Source organism: Leptidea sinapis, chromosome 47 (genome assembly GCF_905404315.1).
Source record: "Leptidea sinapis chromosome 47, ilLepSina1.1, whole genome shotgun sequence".
In the NCBI taxonomy this organism is placed as follows: Eukaryota; Metazoa; Arthropoda; class Insecta; order Lepidoptera; family Pieridae; genus Leptidea; species Leptidea sinapis.
In genome coordinates this window covers 1,528,710-1,554,764 of record NC_066311.1, presented here as the reverse complement: position 1 = coordinate 1,554,764, position 26,055 = coordinate 1,528,710, and the positions used below count along the sequence as shown (strand labels likewise).

The window sequence follows — 26,055 nt, the reverse complement described above, 5'->3', positions numbered from 1 at the left end:
AGCCACCAGCGTCATTCCATCAGGACGCTTGCCATCGCGGCTGGTAATACCATTTGGCTCTAAAACAGCTGGTATATTAAGAGCGGCAAATGCCCACGCAACATCTACATTGATGTGGTTCATTCAGTTTTATACCTAGCCGGAGTGATACGCATACAATATGACATTGTCAATATGTCAAGTAGCGTTAGAATTGGCGCAGAAGGCAAGGCTTGTAACCAAAAGCCCGACTCATTTTGTGTCACGGCCAAAAGACGAGCACGCTCTGTTATGTCAGTAGATGACATCAAAAGATCATCAAAGGCTGACTTACAAAGAATTGCGTCCCCTGCTTTTTGACACTTTAAACTGAAAATAAATTAAAATCAATATCACATTATATCATTATTTGCGAAATATATATTTCGTAATGAATAAATTATGATATGAATTTATTTTAAGTAAAGTTATAAGTGTCGTTTCAGTGATAAGTGTCGTAAACGCCAAATAAGTTTTACTTCAATCGCGCGTGAAGATTACACTCACACTCACACTTTTTTTTTTCAATGTTCCCCCAACATCGGGTTAAAGAATCAATGTCAACGAACATACGGGCTTTGAAATGTGGATTGTACGTGTAGGACTTAGTTGGGTAACTTCTTCAACCGTCTTAGTAAAATTTTAAATTATTCGCCGTCACTGAGCCACAATATAGTAATAGAACAGTACTTTAACTTCATACTAGAGTGACCGAAACGATGCACGCACACATACACATGATTGACACGGCCGCTAAGCAATCTTGGGAAGACAAAACTATTGAATGTCACGCCGTACGTCGCCGAGACTGGTCGCTGTCCGAGTTAAATTAGCTGCGCTGCGCTGTCCGCGTCGACAATCTTTTTGTATGTACCAACCCTAACGCTCTGGATAAGTTCGTCGATAACATAAGCTACGAAAATCCGGCTGATCCAAACACTTGTTCTTCCTATATTTTTGTATGCTGCGGAGACGTGGACTTTGCGACATGTCGAGAAAAATAAAATTGATACTCTGGAGATGTGGTGCTGGAGGAGAATGCTGGGAGTTTCATAGACCGAGTTTCGCACCAACGTCTCCATTCTCCAAGAAGTTGGCATAAAACAACGCCTTTCGGTGTTAGTACAGAGTCGCATTCTTAGTTCTTCGGACACGTCTCCCGGCGCGAGAGTGAGTTGAGCGCCTTGTCGTGCAGGCAAAGTGGAGGGAACCAGAGCGCCCATACGATGGACCGACCAAATGAAGTCTGCTGTGGGCAGTCCATTGAACGAGTGTACCAGACTGTCGGCCAGCAGGGGAAGCGAGCGTCGGCGAATCACATCTGCCACAAAAGATGGCACATCGTGATGACCACGACCGCTCTGCCAAGAGTGTAACGAAGAAGAAGAAACAGCTGAGTTATGCTACTGTTCTATTATTTGTATTGTGAGTTGTGACTGAGCGCCTGGTACATCTGAAAGATATCATCAGTGAATATACTAGTTTCTTAATAATAAAAACCAAATACAAAGTACATACAATACAGACGCGTACACTACGCTCTTAATAGTCTTATAATCTGTACTCAGCCTAACACTTCACAATATCCATTAGGTCACGTGCGTGTCGCATGACAACACGATTCACAAACGGTTTTCCTAGATGCAATAATGACCTTTTGTGATACGTGGGTGTTTCAATGTACAGTGGATTTTTACGTTTGTTGAATACTGACTACTACTAAGGAAGAATTCTGGTCTTTTTGAAAATTGATAACCTCAACGGGATTTGTTATATTACTACCCGGCCATAGTATCTCTGGATCTCTGGAAAATCAAACGCCGAAGTTACCGTAATAATAACCTTTATTAAAAGGTATACATTTAATTAAAAATTAAAATATGAATAATAAAAAATAAAAAATTGCCGATGACAATAAGCTTATCATAATTCACATTTAGTGGTAATAAAAGTACGGCCGTTCATGCCGAAAACGAGCCGTCAAATAGTGTACCTACCTACATTAAGTAAAATATGGATATAAAACGAGATTCTCACCCCGAGATTTACGATAGAATGTCTGATTTGCCTGTACTTAAAAAAATTGTACTAATTAAAGTTTGTAAAAAGAATTACCAGGTGTTCAGAAAAGACATAGAGTACATTCATCGCAAGATTTCATGTAGTTTCCGAGGAAGCGCGAAATATTTATATTATGAAAGCAAATTCAACGCCTAAGAAATCTCAGGCAAAAGCTAACGATAAAAATATAACCCAAAGCATTTTATACATCCCGTATTCTTAATATACAGAATATATTCAAGCGTGGAAAATACTTTGGCATCCTTTACCAAAACAACAACCACTATAAATCAATTTTACAAGTGCTTATTAAATAAAATATAGCGTCATAAGAGATCCTCACCCTAAGACTTTTGCTGGAATCTGACGTGTCTGTACTCAACCGATTCTTATTAAATTTTGCACAAACGGTTACCAGATGTTCAGAAATGACAGCGTATGCTTCATAGCAAAATTTTATGAAATCAACGAGGAAGTGTGATATATTTCTAGAAAAACAAATTCCAAGAATTCCGCAAAATTCGCAGACCAACGATAAAATATAGTCCAAAGCATTTTGTACATCCCATAACAACTGCCACCATATTTTATCAATTTAAGAAGTGTTATTAAGTAAAATAAGTATAATAAATTAGTAAGAGATTCTCACCCAGAGACTTACGATGGTATGTCTGATGTGCTTGTACTCAACCGATTTGTATTAAATTATTGCACAAACGGTTACCAGGTGTTCAGAAAACACATAGAGTACATTTTATTGCAAAATTTTGTGAAGTTCCCGGGTTAGCGTGATATTTTTATATGAAAACAAATTCCACTCCTAAAAATAGCTGATAGAGGCTAACGATAAAATATAGCCGAAAGCATTTAGTAGTTTAACAGCCATTAAAACATAGCACAAAGTCGTAACAAGTAATTGTATGTTGCACTCGTCTATGCATTGAATACAAATCTGTGTGAAACACTTGTTACGGTTATATCTCATTGTGTACATGACCTCATATCTGCCGTTGCAACATGATGTTCTACCGATAAACTCACAGATAAAGATCAAACTATTAGACGCAGATATGACACGCGTTTTGACATTTTGGATCAAAACATTTTCGGTGTTACAAGAAATTAATTTAAACATGGATAAGACACATGTTTTATTAAACAGTGACCTAACTACAACTACGTCAGTGACCTAACAATAACTACGTCTTAAATGGAGTTTATCTTTTTCTATAACAAAGCAGTGTTTAGCTTGTGTTTAACTAAAACGTCGTTAAACACAACATAAACTGAAGTGTACAGGAACGATTAAAGGAACGGAACGCAATTTTTGACAGCTGTAGTCTAATCTGTCACCATATAATCTAAATCTTCCATATGAATATGATCTAACAGTAAGACACACCTTAGACAAGCTTCGACTCGTGTTTAAATGTAAGCAATGTCTTAAGGTTGTTGAACGCTAAACAACAGAAAGACACATATTTGTAATAGAACTTTTTTAAAACAAGTTGTTCAACACATTTTTTGTAATAACACAGTTTTGAGTTCAAAATATTTTCAAAAGGATTTGTCGTAATTTTAAGTTACTTATATTTATTATTAATAATATCTTAAAAATAGATTTTTATATTACATAGGTTACGTATAATCTTTGTATTTTCGAGTATTATGGCGAGGCGGTTTTTGCCGAATGCGTTGTACTTATGTGGACCCGGTCATATTATGTGAACAAGGCCTAAGACACGATTAGGAGTACCGCATTACTAATAGCTCACGGTCACGGTTATCTATTTATAAATGTAAGCAGCTATTTATTTATTAGCACTTTCCAAGGAATTTTTTCTAGCTATAAAAAATACTAATAAAATTATTTTTTCACTTCGAAACAGAAATGGAAAGTCCGTTGGAATTAGAATAATATTGATTTTATTTATTTCAATATTTATTATAGTTATAGTTTTAATTAAATTATAAATCTATCGAGTCAATTTGTCTTGTCGCTGTGCTCATAACTGCTTCGTAGGCATAATAGGATAAAATGTACAGTCTGATTTATTTATTCTATGCCACCGTGTTATCGGTATTTGTGTTTTGATATCCAAAGCTGTGCAAACTAAGCCAGATTTGCGAGACAAATATTATAATAATACATAATGGTTGGAATGACTGGTTATGACGAATGAAACCCCGGATATAATAATAAGTATATAAACATGTGTATTATTTTAAGTATCAATAGCAATTATTGTTCCTTGCATTACATTTCAGCAATTTTGATAGGATTTAGTAATAAGTATATTTTTTTATTGTATTATTTTCAGCCAGAAGATGTGCACTGCGTCTGCTGGACAACAGCCTCCCCCAAAGATCGCCACGACGATCGGTCCTGCACTGCCCTCATCCAACGGTACATTTTATGGGGTCCAACACTGCATCTTCGTCTTCACCTTACATCACAACTGGTTAGAGCTCACAGAACATTAGCGTACACACACACACACACACACGCACACAGAGTTCTAGCTAGGTCTGAATAAATGTAAAACCAATATATTGTAAATTGGTTTAGTCATAAATATTAAATATCGGCGAAAACTGGCCTACTATTTCCTCTCCCTCCTTTCCTTTTCCGAGACCCCCCCCCCCCTTCACCCCACACCCCTCTTATATTTATATATCTATGTATTTATTTACCTTAGTTTTAAGTTCAAGTCATTAGTGTTAAGTTAGGTTAAGTAATAGCAAATAGCCAGGTTTTCACAGTTTCCTGGATTTTCCCCCACAAACCATATGTATTAGTTTTTTAAGCATAATAGTTTTATCCCTCAACACGCAGATAGGGTTGTAGAAATAAGTTTTCTGATACCTACATACATAAGGCTTAATTGTAAATTGCTTTAATAAGTAGATTATAAGTAATTTTGTATATATATTTAATATCAAATATAGAAATTTGGAATTTGAAAATTTTTTTTTCTTCGTCTTCACCACAATTGTTAGAGACGCGCTGGTCACAAACCGTGGGAGGCAGATCATTCGCTCCAGATGCAACCATAATGCTGACTACGATCCTGCGACATGAGGGACCGACCCCAGAGAAAGAGATATTCATCCGAAGAAGATATTAAATAAGAAGTTAGTTTGACTTTGACTCTCAATGGGTAGTTTTTGAGGTTCAGTAAGAGATTTTAAGTCCTATTTTGAATACAAATGTTTGAAGTTTAATTGAAGTAATATGAAAGGGCGTACACCTTCCTTAAAGGCCGGCAACGCTCCTGTGATTTCTCTGGTGTTGCAATAGAATATGGGCGGTGGTGATCACTTAACACAAGGGTACCCTAGGTGACCTGGTACGCTCGTTTGATCTCTTTTTCCATAAAAAATACGGGCTGTACTCCGGCGCCGGCAGAAGTGAAATGTTTTCACTTCTGAACATGAACGTTGTGCATTTTTGAATATTATGGAATGGTTAGGGAATTATTTCGCACGAATTGCTTTATTTATCAATATAAAAGCAATTATGTGGTTAAATACAATATTCATTTATGTGAATTCATGAAGTCAAAAAACATTAAAAAATTAAAAAGTCGCTAAAGAAGTTTTTACTTCAAAAAAAAAATTGCATGATAATTGAACTATACTAGTTAATGTTGAACCACTTAAACAAAGAGTGTTACTCTCTGTAATCCCTCACACTCTAAAACGAAAACGACCTATCTCAAAATTAGCGATTATTGGGAATAAAAGAAAATGTGTCTGGAAAAATTTAGCATTTTCTATTCTTTTTACGATAACTTTTTAATATGAAAACGAAAGTTATTAATTTCTTTTGTATAATAATAATTTGACTTTATAGCTTTAAATATAACTAATTTGTTCTGTAAATAAGCATTATTTTCTTATATAAAATAAATTTGGCGTAATGCAATAGGTCCGAACAACATATACTTAGGCTACATTAAGTATATCAAACCAAATCAAAATCAAAACAAAAATATTTTATTGAAATATGTAATTTTTATACAGTAGGAAGGCAGATTAGAGAGAGAATGAGCAGGAAACTCTAAGGTTTATTTTTGTAAACAGATTAGGTATTAACATGTTTTTATTTTCATTTAAATTTACATATCATTTCAATTATAATATATGCAAAGATAGTACTTTTGATGCTTAAAACGTACACGTAGACGACGCCGCGAGAAGCGGTTAGTGAGAAATAAGCAGAATTATTTGGCCCTTAAGAGCTACAATCCCCAAACTTATTAAATATTTATTTAAATAAATACATGTCAAAATGCGTCCCAATTAGGACACTTACGAGTCATAAAATCACATGCTTAATACAATATCTGTTACTTTTTAACATATATATATATATACTAGCTGACACGACAGACGTTGTTCTGTACATAATAAATAAAATACTGATTTTCTATGAATTTGTCAATAATATTTCATAACATCAAGAATTATTTCGTAAAATATGCTCCCTGTTGTTATAATGAAATTGTTTCTGTTGTCAAGAAATTCTCTCATAGAAAATATGTCCATACAAAACAAATATTGAAAATAAAAATAATTATGGTTCCCAAATCGAAATAAAAACTATCCTATCTCTCAAGTTAGACCAAACTGCACTCCATGAAGTAATCCCCATTAAAATCTGTTCATTAGTTTAGGAGTGCATATTTATATATATTAATATATATATGTATGTATATATATATATGTCATTGCCATATAGAACATACAATTCGCAACATGTTGATTACAATATTATGACCACAAACAATGGCTCCATTAATTAGCACATGAAACGTGATTTTCTTATGTTTTTGTAACATAATTTCCTAACAGTATCTCGTTTTACCTTACAACGTTAAATAGAGCGTGCCGTTCGATTTCATTGTGAAATACTATTTATGAACACGTCCGAAGGCTCTATGGCATTGAACTTAAGTTAATGTAAAGCCTAGTTAAGCCAAACAGAATTAACGACTTGATAAAAACCACAAAGGTAACAAAAATGTTCAGGAATCTGAATTTAAATTTTTCTTCTTATTCTACTATTATTTTATATTAAAAAAAATTCATCACAATAATTGTAATGACATTAAAATTACGCTACAAATTAGGTTATCATCCCCACTATCGACATGTGTGGCGTTCCTCCGTAGTGCGGTTTTCAAGGAAAATTTCTTCCACGTATGACCAAGTCGTGGAAAGCCTTCCTTGTGCGGTGTCCAAGACGATAACGCTCCTATGATTGCTCTTGTGTTACAAGAGAGTGTGGGCGGCGGTGATCACTTAATATCAGGTGTCCTACGTCGTCGTTTGTTTTCACTTTTATAAAAAAGAAGTCATGGTGATTGATCGTCTCACAACCATTTAATGGAACTGTTACAAGAAACCATGGATTAGTTCTTAGGCTCAATAACACCGGCACTTGAAAAGTTTAAATGCCTGTTAACTTTGTATTTCTTTGTTTTTTATTTAATGTATCGCGTTCCGTGCGAGCACTCTTCCAATGAACCAATCGTTCGAGTGACGTAACGTTCATAAATTTGTGTAATTAATCCCAGAAGTGAGGGTTACACTTTAAAAAATAACAAATTATTTATAATTTATTATAAAATTATAAAAAAAAAAATTGTGAAATACTCAATTGTTATTCAACATAAACATAGGTATATTATTCGATGACATAAAGTCATTTCACGTTTACAAAGAGGATGTAAATACTACGTAAGTTCAACTTTATCAATGTCGAACGCTGAAATTGTCAGCTCTAAATGGCATACAATGATGTATCGTCTTCGAAGTATGTCTGTTATTTACAACAGATGCTTGAAACAGGATTTCATATACGGCAACCTTTCGTAACTTTGTAGTATGACAAGAAAAGGCCAAGCTATTTTATATCGTATATCACATTAAATAATAATATATTTATAGCAATACATACAACGAAGAGCGGCTCGAATCATCGACGATCATCAAGTAATTTCTGATCGACTTGATTCTTTGGCGTTGCGTAGAGATGTGGGTTATCTCTAGATATTCTACCGCATTTATCACGGGGTGCTCAGAGGAGCTGTTCGGGTTCGGGAGCGGCCAAATTCAACCACCGGACATAACGTGCAAAGTCCCCCCATCACTTTGACATCTGGCATTCCACAACCGCGCGTTTGTTAAGAAATTACTTGCCTAGCCTAGCCACTTTGTGGAATCAATCCTTCTTATGAAGCCTACTAGAATTAGTGACAAGCAAACCCTTATTTCTTGTGTTATAATTCCATTCCATTAATAAAATCCAATTCATACCATCTCAAAAGAAGATTCGCTTCAATAAACTTCTAAACGACCTAATGATAAATCTCTGTATCCAATAACAGATGAAGCAGTTCAGGTAATTGCAATAAATAACTATTTAATTAAAACGTTGTATCTGGGTGAAGACATTGACCGACTTCACAGTTATATAAGTAGCCTAGCTGGTTTTGTTCGACATTTGTCAATGAATACTGCAAGATACAATGGGGTTTTCGTAATAGTTACATTACATCGAACGATAGCTTGAAATCTGTCCAACAACTATATTATTTGGACTAGAAACTAGGAGTCACTGAGCACAGATTCAAAAAATATTATTTGATTAACAAGGCTTACTATATATATGAAAATTTAATAAACGATCACAAAAATCGTCACCTTTTTGCTCTTAATAGTGATTTTCATTATTATAACACTAGAAATAAGGGATTGCTTGTAACTAATTCTAGTAGGCTTCATAAGATACATAATAGCTTTAAGGGTAAATGTATACACTTCTATAATAAAGTCCCAGCCACTGTTCAGGCATTATCTATAAATAAATTTAAATGTTTTATAAAAAAAATGGCTCTGTCGTAAATCCTATTACTCCACTGCTAAATATCTAAATGACGGGACAGCCTGGGACTAGACTGTGATTATTTTATAGCGATGGAAATGATTGTACAATATTGTATATTTTTATTGAAAAAGCGCAAAAAAGAATGCTGGGAGAGTTTCTTGCGCCGCTTCTTCTCTCTCGGAGCGCCATTTGTTTCCGAAGCGGTAGTAGTATCTAGTAGTTATTGGAAATGACATCAAAAAGAATTCTAAAGGAATCAATTTTGAGAAAATAAATGCCTTTTTTGCCGCTCAGTATTTTTGGGTTTTTCAAGAATCCTGAGAGGCACTGCATTGTAATGCGTATTAATTACCATCAGCTGAACGTCCTGCTCGTCTCGTCCCTTATTTTAATTTAAAAAAAAATTGTAGTTGGTAACATTATAAATGGATATCCGATATCGGTGAAATCGGCCCTTCTATTTCACATTGATCACCTATCAATTATTAGCTGTCCTAAACAAGCAAATAAGTAGCGGTATCTATTTCAGTTAATTAGATCACAAGAGATTAAAATATTTATAGAACGCGAGATATTTTGCATAACTTATAAATAGGGTTGCCACATATAGCTGTAATTATTTTTTATAAGGCTTGCAGTGACAATAAATCTTGCAACATTATTCTTTAACACTGACATAAACATAAAAATTATACATGTCTGTCTGTATTTATATGTTTTTTCTATATATGGATTAAACACGTATAAAAACTCAGTTAAATCACATGTTATGACAAATACCACGGAATGTGTGTTAAATAGCTTCCTACTGCATCATCATGTCGATAATTTGTATTACATAACTACATATTTGTAATTGCGATACATTGTTTTTCTATTTTAACACTTGTCCCGTTTACTTAAAGACTCTTCTTTGTTAGCAATCTTTTCTAGATCTGCATTGAGTGAGAATATTGATTGAATGCGTGCAAGAATTTTGAATTATTTTTTTAAAAGTAAGTATGTACTATGTACATTAATGACAGAAATAACTACCTAGAGTAGTACGACTGAAGGAACTCGAAATAATGAGTTATTTCCTTTATAACTAGAGGTCATGAGTGATCTCTTACAAACCTCTAAGACCTTTTCCTCGGCGATCCAAAATTTCAATTACTTCACCTCTAACTCCAAATTTGTGAGGCATAATGGATTTATTCCTCTGCAAGTCGCATCTATACTAACAATTTCTGCAACGATAGAAATTTTCATGAGTCGAAAAGTTAACCACATATATTTTTTTTGCGACGAACTGATTGCTAGGCCTTTGGTTAGGCAAAGTGATGAGGCGAGGTACCTAAGGAGGCTTTTCGCCGTTGTTTTTTGTTTCTAGATTATTATATTTTACAATGATTCTTGAAACAGACATTAAAATCTTGAAAAGCGAAGGTGGATATCTGATATGTGCGTCTAACATAAAATTGTGAATGGTGATATGCTTAATCACTTATCGAGTTTCCTCCAGTCCCATGGGAGAAGAAGCAAACTCCGAAGAAAACTCCGACTTTAAGTTCCACTTCCGAAAGTCGCCCATTGGACATAATTGGACCTTCATTAGATACCTTCAAAAAATTAATAAGATACATCCAACAGAAAGCACATCTTTAACTATAGTTAACGTTGAAGTAAATTTACTGCATTGTGTAATCTGCCATTTATACGAAATTCTCACTGTTGTTAGACTTTATTAAAAATAACATTATAATATATGAATAATGTAATTTTATAATTTGTAATACATGTTGCAATGATCATCAAGTTAAGCGTCGATGGCCCAATAGATTGAACTGTTAACACTCACCACGGTGCCCTCGGTTCGATCCTCACCCGACACGTACCAATGTGTATTCGGTTTTCAATTTTTTTTTATGACAGTAAGGGACGAGACGAGCAGGGCGTTCAGCTGATGGTAATTGATACGCTCATTACAATGCAGTGCCGCTCAGGATTCTTGAGAAACCCAAAAATTCTGAGCGGCATTACAATTGCGCTCGTCAGCTTGAGACATACGATGTTAAGTTCTACTCTTCCTTAAAAAAATTGTTAATCATTTGTAGCTGCTCACTTGTCTATTTAAACTTTCATAATGCCTAATTTCACACTCTTTCATAGTTCCCTGTTAATTTATTAAATCTTACAGGCCAATTTTAGGACAAACCTGGTAAAAACTAGGTCAAACTAATTTCTCCAATCGGCCTTAGGACAAACCCTAGGCTTTTTAAATTATACTAGTTCTCTATACGTATAATAATTAAACATTGTTACTAATTAGGTATTCATAAAAAAAAACAAGTTCGTTATTATAATATGAGCGTTGACAACCCTAGCTTGTGCACGTGATAAATTAAAGAAAAAATATCTAAAACGTGACCTAAGAACCCGGAATCGAAGAGTTATGAGAGGACAAATATGAGAATTTAATTTAATTGGTATTTAATGTAAACACAAATATTTTAATAATCCATTTCAATGTTATTTTAAAGATACTAGTTGTGCCCCGTAGTTTCGCCGGCGTACAATATTTTTTGTCATAAAATATCTTAAAATATCTGTGGTACATGCATATGCTACCACCACACTACCATACCGTTTATTGCTCTTTTACCGCAATAATTGTCGCATATTCGAAAAGAACAGTAGCGTATCTCAGCGGTCTCCTTGATATTTATACCTACGTCTGGGCGGATTACTAGGGTTGGTACATACAAAAATATTGACAGCGCTGCGCTGCTTATTTAACTCGGACAGCGACCAGTCTCGGAGGCGTACGGCGTGGCACTGAATAGATTTATCTTCACAAGATTGCTTAGCGGCCGTCTAAATCATGTGTATGTGTGCGTGCGTCGATTCAGGCGCTCTAGTATGAAGTAACAGTACTGTTCTATTACGGTATTGTGGTCATGTGGTCACCTTGGGGTTCTCTTCGATGTGTGTTAGTAATACTTTATTACCATATACTTCCAATCTAACTAGCGTATAGACAATCAAGAGAAAAGAACGGAGATAGAGTAAGATAGAAAAGTTATGCGAATCTATTGTTGCTGTAACCGATTTTGATCGAGAGTTCGTAAACAGTCAACCACTCTTGGCAGTAGCTCCTTAGTATAATGAATATTAAACGACGGATACATTAATAAAATATGAAAATTGGTCACGCATTAGCGGGATGTCAGGTCATCTATTATATATGCTAGTCAATTTAAACGAACCTTATCTCTTTCGTAACCGAAACATGTCAGGAATTGGACAATGGGTGCCAGATTGATGCAATATATACCGACTTTAGCAATGCCTTCGATAAAGTTAGTCACCCTATACCGATAGATTTAGAAGCTAAATAATTATGGAATTCGAGTCATATCTTCATAATAGACTTCAGTCAGTAGTTGTTGGAGTCTACTGGGCAATGTATGACATTGCGCGATCTAGTATTCCCCAGGGATCTCACCTAGGACCATTGGTCTTTTTATATTTGTGAATGATGTTAGGAATCATATAAAATATTGAATTGAAATTTGTTGCCATTCTTTTGCTTCGTGGACCAAGGGCGTCGCTTTTAAATGTTAAATGTAGGAATAACTCTAAAGGAAAAATTTCAGTGATTAGTGTCGTAAGCGTCAAAAAAGATTTACTTCAACTGCGCGTAAAGATTTCACGTATACACTTTTTTCCCAATGTAAACCCACACCGGGTTAAAGAATCAATGTCGACGAACAATCGTCAAAGTCGTCAATCTTTTTGTATGTACCAACACTAGCGCTCAGATAGATAAGGTATAAATTTCAAAGAGACCGCTGAGTTACGCTACTGTTCTATTACTTATATTATAAATCTTCGCTGTAGGGTTGGGATTTAAGTGCATTCTGCATGCAGAGTGTAGACTTACAAATTTTGACGGAATTAATACTTCTGATAACCCATAAATAATATTTTGAGTATAAGAATCTTATTTAAATCACGTGCAAATTTTGCTCAACGTTCACCTCCTCGACAAGTCACTGCATGGAAGTCCAGATGAAGTAATAATATAAATCATCAATGAAAGAAATAAAATGTAGGTCTGGTCTCACCTTCATCAAGATTTTTTTGCCCATAAACCTAACGGGGGTTACCTTATAATCAAGTACCTATATTGGAAAATGATTTAAATATTCTTTAAATAAAAAAAAAAACTAACAAGGTAACTTAACTAATATAAATCAAAAGCGAATGTAAAACAAAGCTTGCATCATTAATTATTACTTATGAATGAATGTTGTAATGTGATTTAATTGCAAAAAATACATTCCTTGTAACTGTTGCGAGTTCAAGGTCGTTTTAGCAATAATATATTGTATTAGCTTCGTAACTACAGATAAATATTCTATATTAAATGTGTAACGTATGTACATAAAATGTGTTATCAAATAACGTACAATATAATAATAATAGGAACTTTACTCGAAAACACATTGTAAAACGAGTTTTTTTTATTCGACGGATTATATAAATTTAATTCTGTTTACAGCGTATGCCGAGTAGACTATAATTGTGAATGTCGAATAGTTAAGTACTTAGATGTTCTCGCGTGGTTAAATTTAAAATTAAAACTTAAGAAACTAAACAACAGCAGAGGAGGACAAAAGTATATCTTTTTTTAAATGACAATACCGGACGAGATGAGCAGGATATTGAGCTGATGGCAATTGATACGCCCTGCCTATTACAATACAGTGCAGCTCAGGATTATTGAAAAATCCAAAAATTCTGAGCGGTACTACAAATCGCTCGTCAACTTCACGTTAATGCTAATAATAAATGCCCTGAGTTGCCTCTTACGACACCCTCTGGCTTGGGACTTTGCTCAGACCTTACGTAAAACGTAACTTAGTGTAAGAGCTTAGCGTAATCTTTGATTTCTTTTTTATAGTCATTTGTTAAGGCGACACTAAATGCCAGCGACCTTGAGCGATATGAGTTCACGGCTGCCGGCCCGCCATCTATGTAACAAAGCCAATATTTTCAAAATTCTTGTGTGGAAAACAGTTTATATGCTTACAATCCTCGTTATTCACTACTAATCTGAATAAATGAACCTACACAAAAAAGTACAAGCTATAAGAATAACTTTTCTGAGAGAAGATTCAAAAAAATGCGTCACGCCATGCCAAAAAACTTGTTTAACTTCAAAGAAAAGTGGTAGTTCAAAAAGGCTCGGCAGTGTTAACTATAACCAACAGCAAGCATTCGCAACCTACAAATAAGACTTAAGGATATGTGTAACACGATTAAGTAGTGTTCATAGCTCGAAATGTTATACTTTCACCACAAAACTTGTCTAAAAACACCATGTTTGCGTGTTTTCTGCTTACTCTTCGCCTTAAGCTAAGACAGCCCAATGTATTGTATCAATTACCATCAGCTGAACGTCCTGCTCTCTGTCGCTGTGCCCGTTCCTTACTGTCATTAAAAAGTGAGCTTTATAGCCGGTACCAGTACTTCTTGGAGAGCCCCCTCTTAGAGGGGAGGACAGTACTTCATTGTATTACATGACCATTTAAGTCATTCCTCCTTCGTCATGTTCAATAAATCAAGTTTTCATGTCGATCAATAATCCAGTTCATCTAAGACCCACAAAACAAGGTGACCTTCAGAAATGCGACTAACGCGAGATGTTCAACACTCAACCATGCTTCAAGGTCATACCTTTCGCTAATATGTACAAGCTTTTAGTTTAAGTTATCTGTGGTTTATAAGGTCAATATCACGATGGTAATTTAGAGTATCATTTAGTGTCTAGGATAGTTTTGTTATATTCCAACCTACTACCATTATAATCTACTGGATAATTTTAAAGATATCTGTATGTTTGGAACTTTTTATACGCCTTAAAATAGTTACTTCTGTATGTAGATCTAATTCACCGGAATTACTTTATGTGATCTTCACCTATTTCAAAAGGAACTTTGTTCTAAAAGATCCTTCATTGCTCCAATAGTTTACAGTATTTTTAAATATTATCATTTCAGCCGGAAGATGTCCACTGCTGGACAAAGGCCTCCCCCATAGATTTCCACGACGATCGGTGCTGCGCTGCCCTCATCCAATGTACTACGGCGATTCCGACCAGATTGTCGGTCCATCTTGTGGGGGGCCTACCAACACTGCGTCTTCCGGTACGTGGTCGCCATTCGAGGACTTTACTGCCCCAAGGGCCACCTGTTCGTCGAGCTATGTGCCCTGCCCACTTCCACATCAGTTAGCAACCATCTCGGTGACTTTGGTTCTCCTACAGATGTCCTCATTTCTGATTCGATCTCGCAGGGAAACTCCGAGCGACCATGAGCTTCCTCATAAGTAAATAGTTTTTATACAGATCTTGTTAATTAATAACTTTGACACTAACTACTCAATCTATAATATAATTGTTCGTAGGCTCATATTTTTATATTTATTTAAGCCATATAATATTTAATTTATATAAATTTGCTAAATTACGTAAGTGGTTTCTCGGCAGTAAATCTCGTGTAGCAAAAGTGCTATATACATTAAATTTAACCACCAGTATTGCTCCTATAGACAAGCAAACCGGTCATTCGATGGTATGTGATCACCTTTTGTGGGGCGATGCATATTATTTTACAACATGATCCCAGAAAATGTTCAGAACAAAATATGTATTACGAAATTCAAAAGACGAACAAACGTTTGTGAGGGAAATGAATAAAAACATAAATGTCTTCAAGATACCACTGATTGGACATGGAGCAACCGCTATCTTCTCAGGTCTGAGTCTTATATTTCCAAGGTGGTAGGTTTTGTCTTTCAATAATTGATATCATATACTATTTTGAATAAAAATATTTGAATTTGAAAATACAAGACAAGTATTTTTACTCATCGACTCAACCAGTGGGAGGCTCCTTTGCACAGGTTGCCGGATAGATTATGGGTACCAGAACGGCGCCTATTTCCGCCGTGAAGTAGTAATGTTTACATAGTGAAATTACTGGGCAAATATGACTTAACATCTTACGTCTCAAGGAGACGAGCGCTAATTACTTAGTACCGCTACGAATTTTTGGGTTTTTCAAAAATCCTGAGCGGCACTACATTGTAATAGGCATGGCGTATCAATTACCATCAGCTGAACGTCCTGCTCGTCTCGTCCCTTATTTTCATAAAAAATCTATATGGATATGTATAGATGATATATGATAGATATAACTAAACATCTCCTAAACCTACAAAATATCGCCGTAAATGTCTGTCAAAATGGACACGGCCGCGGCGCACTGCCTGCATGTAAAAATAACCAAATACAATATTAATATTCAAGAGACAACGTACCCTGTGTTTTAACCTTTCTTTCGGCTTAAGTGTAGTCAGTATAAGAAATAGTAATTTATTATTATAACACGATACGGCGTATAAATGATTATTTAAAAACACTTCCTGTCTACCAAATAAACCTAGTATAAAGTTATACCTGAGAATAAACCAAGAATATACAAAATGTTGACAAATAGACATTTTGCTTATGATTGGTTTATTCGGTCGTATAACGTTTCCCGCGTTTATTGGCAAGGCTGCCTGACATTCTGAAAACTTCAGAATTTGCCGTCAGCGATTTTTTTATTAAAAAGAGCGCAAAAAAGAATGCTGGGAGAGTCTCTTGCGCCGTTTCTTCTCTATCACAGTGCTTGTTTCCGAGGCGGTAGTAATATCTAGTATATTAGAAATGACATCAAAAAGAACTCTAAGGACGTTTTTTGAGAAAATAAATGGTTTTTATCTCTTTTACTTAGTACCAAGTTCATTAGTAAGGCCGTCAGATTTTTAAGCTCAAACGTTGCTTGATAAAAGCGTATAAAAAATCAAAGTAAATTTTTATTTATAACGACAAACGATCCTATAGGTGACTTGATGAAAGATCACCCATGACCTTTTGCGACGGCATTGAATAGCTAATAAGATATTTATACATTTTTGAAGTTATACTTTTTAGGCGCATTATGAAAAAATTATGAGAGTGAAATTTTAAGATGCGCGCGCATCACTGTAACACAAGGTAACAGGTTGAAGTTTTTTTTTTTTTTTTTTATGGAATAGGAGGACAAACGAGCGTACGGGTCACCTGGTGTTAAGTGATCACCGCCGCCCACACTCTCCTGCAACACCAGAGGAATCACAAGAGCGTTGCCGGCCTTTAAGGAAGGTGTACACGCTTTTCTTGAAGGTACCCATGTCGTATCGTCCCGGAAACACCGCACAAGGAAGCTCATTCCACAGCTTCGTGGTACGAGGAAGAAAGCTCCTTGAAAACCGCACTGTGGAGGACCGCCACACATCCAGATGGTGGGGATGATATCCTAACTTGTGGCGTGTCGTGCGAAGGTGAAATTCGGCGGCAGGAATCAGGTTGAACAGCTCTTCGGAACACTCCCTGTGATAAATGCGGTAGAAGACACACAATGAAGCGACGTCTCTACGCAACGCCAAGTGATCCAGCCGTTCACAGAGTACTGGGTCCCCGACAATTCGAGCTGCTCTGCGTTGCACGCGGTCAAATGGATCGAGCTGATACTGGGGTGCGCCAGACCAGAGATGACAGCTATACTCCATGTGAGGCCGGACCTGCGCTTTGTAGAGCGCTAGAATGTGGGCCGGCTTGAAGTATTGCCGTGCTCTATTTATGACGCCCAGTTTCTTTGAAGCCAGTTTGGCTTTGCCCTCCAGATGGCCACGGAATTGGCAATTGCTCGAGATTTCGAGACCCAGTATTCCGATACTAGGCGAGGCTTTAAGGGAAGTGTTCTCGAAGAGCGGTGATACGGCAAATGGGGTTTTTTTTGTGGTAAACGCGCAAACTTGAGTCTTCTGGGGGTTAAATTGGACAAGGTTCAACTTACCCCATTCCGCAACCTTCTCGAGAGAGGACTCGATAGAAGACACAAGTTTCACCCGGCACTGGTCGACGTTTTCCCGAGAGAGACCTGCATGGCCCGTGTATACGGCATCACCAGTGCTGTCGTCTGCATAGAAATGCATGTTGGCGGTGTCCAACATATCATTGATATGCAGAAGAAACAGCGTGGGAGATAGCACACAGCCTTGGGGCACTCCAGCGTTCACGGGCTTGGGATTCGAGCAATAACCGTCGATAACGACCTGTATGCTGCGCCCAGTGAGGAAGCTGGAGGTCCACTTGCATAAGCTCTCGGGAAGCCCAAATGATGGAAGTTTTGCGAGGAGCGCCTTGTGCCATACACGATCAAAGGCCTTCGCTATATCCAGACAAACTGCCAGGCCTTCCCCCTTGCTTTCAATAGTCATTTGCGTCATTCGTTATTTTTTTTGGTTTCTTCGTCCATTATTAGGACAGGCAAAGGGATCAAGCCCATACAGCCGTATTCATTATTTAATAATTAATTGTCAAAGTCATATTATTAATTGCAAGATTTTTACAAAATTGTTCTTCTAAAAACGTAGAATAGCACGAGGAATAAATCATTTTAATGATTTTTGCTTCTTTAGGCCAAAGAATTAGGTACCTTTAACTTCTTGCGTGCGTACATAAGTACACACTCACACTTTTTTTGTTCGTTCCACTATATGTATGTCCGGGCAAAATATATTAAATTCTAATTTTTGCATGAATATCACCAAAAGGTCGAGATAACATATCTAGGCTACATATTATCACTTTGTACGTTTTATCTAGTAGTTATAGTTGTAGAAATAATGCTGAAATCATTCTAAATTTAAAAATCATATTTCTAGTTTTACTTTTTATTTGATCATTAGTTTTATATAGAAGCATTTATAATTTAAGCGGTCGAACTTTTCTTCTATCGTTCGTGAGGCGATATTTTTTAACATTCTGATGATAGTAAGGATACGAGGCTAAAGACTAAAGTAATGAAATAATTGTATAGTCGTCGGTCCTTGACTCGTGTGCAAATATTCAAATAAGTCAGATGTCTTGAAAATAACTTTAACAGATTCCGCTACATACATACAATATTATTATTACATGCGTAACTGAATTGTCAATAAATAATATTAAATCATTTATTTAAACGCAGACTCATGTCGAAGAGTTATTAGTTATTACAATATTAATAATAATTACGTAAACGACATTACAATATGGAATTAAATAGTTTATAGTTGTTATATTTCATAAATTTTATGGTACAACATTGTTTTATTTTACTATATTGCATTATTTTAAAATGAATCTTAATGTAACGGATTTTAATGGGATTACTTCATGGAGTGCAGTTTAGTCCAACTTGAGAGGTAAATATTTTTATTTACAATATTTGTTGACGCACGGTTTGACAGTTCCACTGTGAATCAATTTCATTATAACAACAGGGAGTATATTTTACGAAATAATTCTTGATGTTATGAAATATTATTAAAAAATTTATATGAAACAGTATTTTATCTATACTAATATTATAAAGCTGCAGTGTTTGTTTGTTTGTTTGAACGCGCTAATCTCTGGTAGGGGAAGGCCGGGCAAAGTGAATACCCCGGGCAAAGCGAATACTCTCCACTACTCCTAAATTATTACTTTTTCATTCAACACGCCACCACTGTTACGTTCAGCCATCTTGGTTTAGTACGCGGCAAACATCAAAGCGAGTGGCCGCGTCGCGTCCCGTCCGCGGAGTGGAGATTTGTGTTTTCGTAAATAAAAGATTGATTTTACGCGGTAAGTACATTGATCAATTCTCCTGTATTACTAGTTCTTGATTTTACGGAATGTCTTAATTCGGTAGCATATCAAAGTAAGTTTTTACGGTATATTTAACAGAAAGTCAGAATTATTAGTTTTTGTATGAAATTTGTTAACCTCAAAACTTACCTAGTCGGGCAAAGTGGATAGGGCAAAGTGGATATGGTATCCACTTTGCCCGCCATTTCTCGTTGGTAACTTATTATCTAAACATGTCATTTATTTGTTTCAGATGGTGAATAAATATAAAAAAACAACTAAGCAAGGGACGTGGGATGAAAATGCTATGCAAACGGCTATTAATTTGTGCAAAGCTGGAGAATCAATAAAAAGCACGGCTAAAAAGTATGGTTTGGCTTATGCAACCTTGTATAGGCATGTTAAAACCGGCATCGCTGCTTCAAAACTTGGCCGATTCCGTCCTGTTTTCAATGAAGATCAGGAAATAGAGTTGGTGACATATCTTAAAGATATGGATTCTGTATTTTTTGGCTTGACTCGAGATGAATTCAAAAATTTAGCGTTCATCTACGCCAAGAAAAATAATTTGAACTACCCGAATAGCTGGGACAAATACGAAAAAGCTGGAGATGATTGGTTATCGTCATTTTTGTCTCGTCACGATCAAATATCCCTCAGGACTCCAGAGGCAACATCGGTTTCAAGGGCAAAAGGATTTAACAGACATGAAGTTGGACGTTTTTATGACAACCTTGAAGCTCTAAAAGTAAAATATGAAATTGATGCATCTAGATTATATAACATGGATGAAACTGGTATATCTACAACCACAAATAAGCCGCCTAAAGTGCTATCTACGAAAGGAAAAAAACAAGTGGGCATAATCGCCAGTGCAGAACGTGGTCAATTAACGACTGTCATAGGTTGTTGTAATGCCGCTGGTTTATTTCTCCCACCATTCTTAATTTTCGCCAGAAAAAAGATGCAACCCAGACTACTTGATGGTGCGCCTCCCGGCACTCAAGGAACCTGTACTCCAAATGGTTGGACTTCAGGTGAGGTATTCTTTGATTGGATGCATTTTTTTGTGGAACATGTGCGACCTACTCCTGAGAAAAAAATACTTCTGTTATTGGATAACCACGAAAGCCATAAGTATTACCCAGCTTTAGATTACGCCAGCAAGAACAATGTCGTAATTCTATCCTTGGCCCCACACACAACTCATAAAATGCAGCCCCTGGATGTAGCGGTTTACGGCCCACTGAAAACTTAGTTTGAAAGGGAGGTAAATTTTTTCCAAAAATCGCACCCAGGACGCATTATAAATCAATACGATGTAGCCAGACTGTTATCACCAGCCTTTCTGAAAAGTGCAGTAGCTCAAAATGCAGTTCATGGATTCGAAAGACCTGGTATTTGGCCAGTGAATAGATATGCTTTTGGTGACGAAGATTACGAACCAGCCGCTGTGATTGCAGGCACGTCTAATATGAATATTGGCATAGGAAGTACAAACTCACTAGAAACGATCGATATTCCCAGACCTTTAGCAGAAACTTCTTCAACTCCTTTGCCTTCACTTCTTCAAGAACAGATTCCATCAAATTCAGTAGATCCTCTAACAGAAATATTTCCATTTCGAAACAGAACTCCCTCTTGTGAGTTTCAAGACTTTGTTGCGCCCATTGTTAATGTTAACACACCTGAAAAGATTCGTAGCGACGGATGTACACCTGAACCAGAACCTGGATGCTCCCGAATTGTCTCCGCTTTTGGGCCAGATATAGCTGCTCAGAGAGGGGACACAGTGCTGCCAGAGACCGAAGTAAATATTCGACAAAATAATAGCCGTGACAACTCACCTGATCCGAAACCGGGATGCTCAGCCTCCCACTGCAGTCCCTTGGTGTTAAGACCTATTCCAAATCCTGCCAAACCAATGACCACGCGTAAAAGGAAATTACAAAAATCGGAAATATTAACCAGTACCCCAATCAAGGAAGATCAAAAGCAGAAATATGAGAAAAACAAAGTTAAGAATGTTACTAAAAGACTGAATGATAAGTCAAAAAATGTTCCTAAGAAGTCTAATACAAAAACTGACAAAGACAAAAAAACTGCTAGAAAGGTTAAACAGACAAAGAAAATTGAAGAATTTAAGGATATTTTATGTTTTTTTTGCGGTGACATATATATTGAAGAAGACGGTAAACCAATTGAGAATTGGATTCAATGTGATATTTGCCAACAATGGTGTCACAAGATTGTTCTGCTTTTGATGGCACTCAAGGGTACACCTGTGACAATTGCCAATCTTAATTTTCTAATTTTATGGTCAAGTTAAGTTTTTTTTTTCAGTTTATCAAAGTTATTTCTATGTTTTCAGAGATTGAATATGGGTATTCACTTTGCCCTAGTACTGTGTCCGCTTTACCCGGGGTATCGGGCAAAGCGAATACTTTCGTACTTTTTTAAAATTTAATTGCAGTTGATTATTGTTTAAAAATTAAAAGATTTTTGATGTTCGTATTTGTTAGAGCAATAAATAAAAACTGGTTTGTGATAATTATTTTGTTTTTGTATCGTATACCTATTAAGCTATAACCTAAAATGTCTTAAGGTATCCACTTTGCCCAGCCTTCCCCTACTACTGGTCCGATTTGAATGATTCTTTCAGTGTTGGGTAGTCCATTTATCGAGGAAAGCTATAGGCTATGTTTTTTTTTTCAAAATTAGGGATCCGTAATAAAATTGCTATTTTGTAACACAAGGTGTAAAATCGAAAACCTATTTTTGTGTGCGCTGCAAAAACTATTGACAATAGAACAAAATTATGTACAGGCTATAATATAGGCAATATTTTATTACTTATAAAACTATCGCGTGAATTATACTTTATATGGCAAAACAACGTTTGCCGGGTCAGCTAGTTTATTATATATAGAACAACATCTGTCGGGTCAGCTAGTATATGTATATTTTTTTTGTGAACTCAGCATGTACTTAAATTGAATTTTTTGTGAGTGACGCTGATTTTGATCTGTTTTTGTAAATAAAGTATTTTTGTCTTTGACTTTCAACATATTATTGTAACGTTGAAGGAATTGGTTCTCCATGTCTGTTATTTTATGAGTAGGAACGTCACCCGGTTTCGTAATCAAAAAAAATTTCAAATTTCTATATTTTTTAATAAAATATATACAAAGTTACTTATAATCTACTTATTATAGCAATTTACAACTAAGCCTTATATATGTCTGTCTCAGAAACTTATTTTTACAACCCTATCTACGCGTTGAGGGATAAAACTTACTAATACATTAGGTTTGTGGGGGTAAATCCAGGAAACTGGGAAAACCTGGCTATTTGCTATCCGGTTTCGTAATCAATTTTAATCATTCTTATTATAATATCTAAAAGGGTGATGGTTATTTTAATATCTACCCTGGTAGGTATCTACTTATGTGCCTGGTATTAATGACGCAGACATATGGGCACTTTTATTTTTAACAGACTTCAAAAAGGAGGAGGTTCTCAATTCGTCGGTTTTTATTATGTTTGGTACCTCAAAACTTTCGACTGGGTGAACCAATTTTGATAATTCTTTTTTTATTTGAAAGCTGGTGCTTCCCGTGTCATACGAATTTTGAAGTCAGTGTCATCCAAGATAGGTTTGTAACTACAAACATAGTTATAGGTGAGATGTGCTCGAGTCGTGAGCGGATCGCGGCGGATGGACACCGATTTCAAAAATAACAATAATCGTAACTAGAATACGATTAATTAATTAGATTGTATAAAAATACACAATTATTTTTATACTTTTTAGTGCATATTATAACCATTGTTTTGGAATAGTGTTTATAAGTCGGTTGTTTGTTTTGTTATTTTTTTTTTTAAATTCAGCTGTGGCTCTGCGAATTTAATTCAAACGAACAGCGTCTGTCGGGTCAGCTAGTTGACAATAAATACTTAGTGAGCATAACGAAGCCAATTTCAACTATGCTATTACGCAGGGTAATGCAAAGTCGATGCATGACTTCAGCTCATCGTGCAGCCGGGTCAGGGATCTCGTAAATTGTATTTATAATGAAGTGCAATTTCTTAGTATCACGACGAACATCGGTTTCACAACATAACCTTTACAAAGCAAATAACTATGATTAAGACTATATTTGTATATCATATATAACTATGCTGGAAGACATAATGCAATTATAGCAATAATCATTATCCGTTCCAAGAATAGGTCTCAGTGAAACAAACTTGTGCATTCTGCTGTGAAGCCACTGAAGACCCCAAACACATCCTACTGGAATGCGAAGCCAGCCCCAGGATCAGGCTGGGGCGTCTTAAAGTACCTTTACTTAAGGCAGAGGACGTATCCTGGCCTCCGAGGATGGTACGCCTTTTAAAAGTAATAGTCTTGAGGATGTAATTTAAAATTCGGCACAGTTAGGGCACACGTTCCCTAGATTGTAGACTCAATTTCCACATCTCTTTTTTCTTGATTAAGGAGTTGAGGACAGTCGCGCAAGTAGGGGCCAAAAGATCCTAGGATTTAAGTGTATTTCAACCCCAAATCTTATTAAAAAAATCATACATCAAAATGAGACACATGGAACTAGTGGGAGGCTCCTTTGCACAGGATTCCGGCAATGGGTATCAAAAACGGCACCTATTTCTGCCGTGAAGCAGTAATGTGTAAGCATTACTGTGTTTCGGTCTGAAGGGAGCCGTAGCTAGTGTTATTACTGGGCAAATGAGACTTGACAACTTATGTCTCAAGGTGACGAGCGCAGTTGTAATGCCGCTCAGAATTTTTGGGTTTTTAAATAATCCTGAGCGGCACTGCTTTGTAATGGGCAGGGCGTATCAACTACCATCATCTGAATGTCCTGCTCGTCTCGTCCCTTATTTTCATAAAAAAACTGATCTTCTTCGGGCATGAGAGTTGAACAAAGCATACAAGATTTTATGACGATTCGTCACTCGAACGGTTGGCTCAGTTGGAAGGAGCGCTCGCACGAAACGCGAGAGGTCGCGGGTTCGAGTCCCACATCGTTCATAACATTTTGTTTTCAGTTCTATAACTCGCACATATCTTAGGGAGGGTAACGACCCGCCCCACAACGTAGCCAAGAGGAGTGCCATTTAAGCTTGAATAAGACTAACACAACAAACAATAACAAAGTAACACTACAAAACTAAACCTATATAATATAATTTAATTTTTTATCGGTAGTTCATTATTATAATTATTATGACTTTATGCATATTAAAAATTTATAACGCATGTTAATTTATTAATGAAAGGGCATTTCGAGGTCGAATACTTTCAATTCGCACTGTTCTCTTCCTATACGTTTTAATGACGTCATTAAATAAACAAAAAAAATATACAGAGAATGCCGATAAAAGAGAAAACTTACAATTTCTAGTATTAAAATTTAAAATAATGTTTAAAAATAATTAAATCATTAATTCCAATTTACTTATTTTTAAAATTTATTTTCAATAGTATATTAATTAAACAAAAACATTATTTCAACAATGTACAGTATATATACACATTAAACTTTTCTCAAATCCATTCAATTTCACTTATAAGATATACACAGCACTAGAGTTGACATCAGCTATATAGAATTCCACCTTAGCACAACACGCCACAAATTAGGATATCATCCCCACCATCTGGATGTGTGGCGTTCCTCCACAGTGCGGTTTTCAAGGAGCTTTCTTCCTCGTACTACTAAGCTGTGGAATGAGCTTCCTTGTGCGGTGTTTCAGGGACGACACGATTCCATAAAAAAAAAGATATATAACTGCTATAAGCACTTCAGTGACGCAATCTAACGGGATTACACCCATCCAAAAAGTATTTTCATTAGTGGAAGACTCCTTTGCACAGTATACCGACTAGATTATGGGTACCACAACGGCGCCTATTTCTGCCGTGAAGTAGTAATGTATAAGCATTACTGTGAAGGGCGCCGTAGCTTGTGAAATTACTGGGCAAATGAGTGCACGACGAGTGCAATTGTAGTGCTGCTCAGAATATTTGGGATTTTTCAAGAATCCTGAGCGTTACTGCCTTGTAATGGGCAGGGCATCTTGCTCGTCTCGTCCCGTATTTTCATAAACATATTATATATTAACTACTAAACTATATATATTTATATTTATTTTGTTAATTATATAATTATCGCGTGCGCCAGTAATGAACATGTCGGTGACGCGAACCTGTAAGAATTTCCCCTACCAAAACATGATCAACGGCTAAAGAAGATTGAAGTTTTATTTAGTGTTAATTCCGCTAATATTTGTCTTTGAAACAATTCGACAC

The 26,055-nt window shown here is 36.0% G+C and overlaps 2 protein-coding genes across 5 annotated transcripts in view; one reads left to right on the top strand and one right to left on the bottom strand.

Moving 5' to 3' along the window:
* The window catches only part of LOC126978158 (torso-like protein), a 74,423-nt gene that overhangs the window by 39,060 nt on the left and 9,308 nt on the right, over positions 1-26,055 (bottom strand). The window lies entirely within an intron of this gene.
* On the top strand, positions 19,524-22,348 carry LOC126978172 (uncharacterized). The gene is made up of 2 exons (XM_050826939.1): positions 19,524-19,718; positions 19,975-22,348. Exon 2 carries the CDS (start codon positions 19,975-19,977, stop codon positions 20,977-20,979), a length of 1,005 nt encoding a protein of 334 aa, XP_050682896.1. The 5' UTR covers positions 19,524-19,718; the 3' UTR covers positions 20,980-22,348.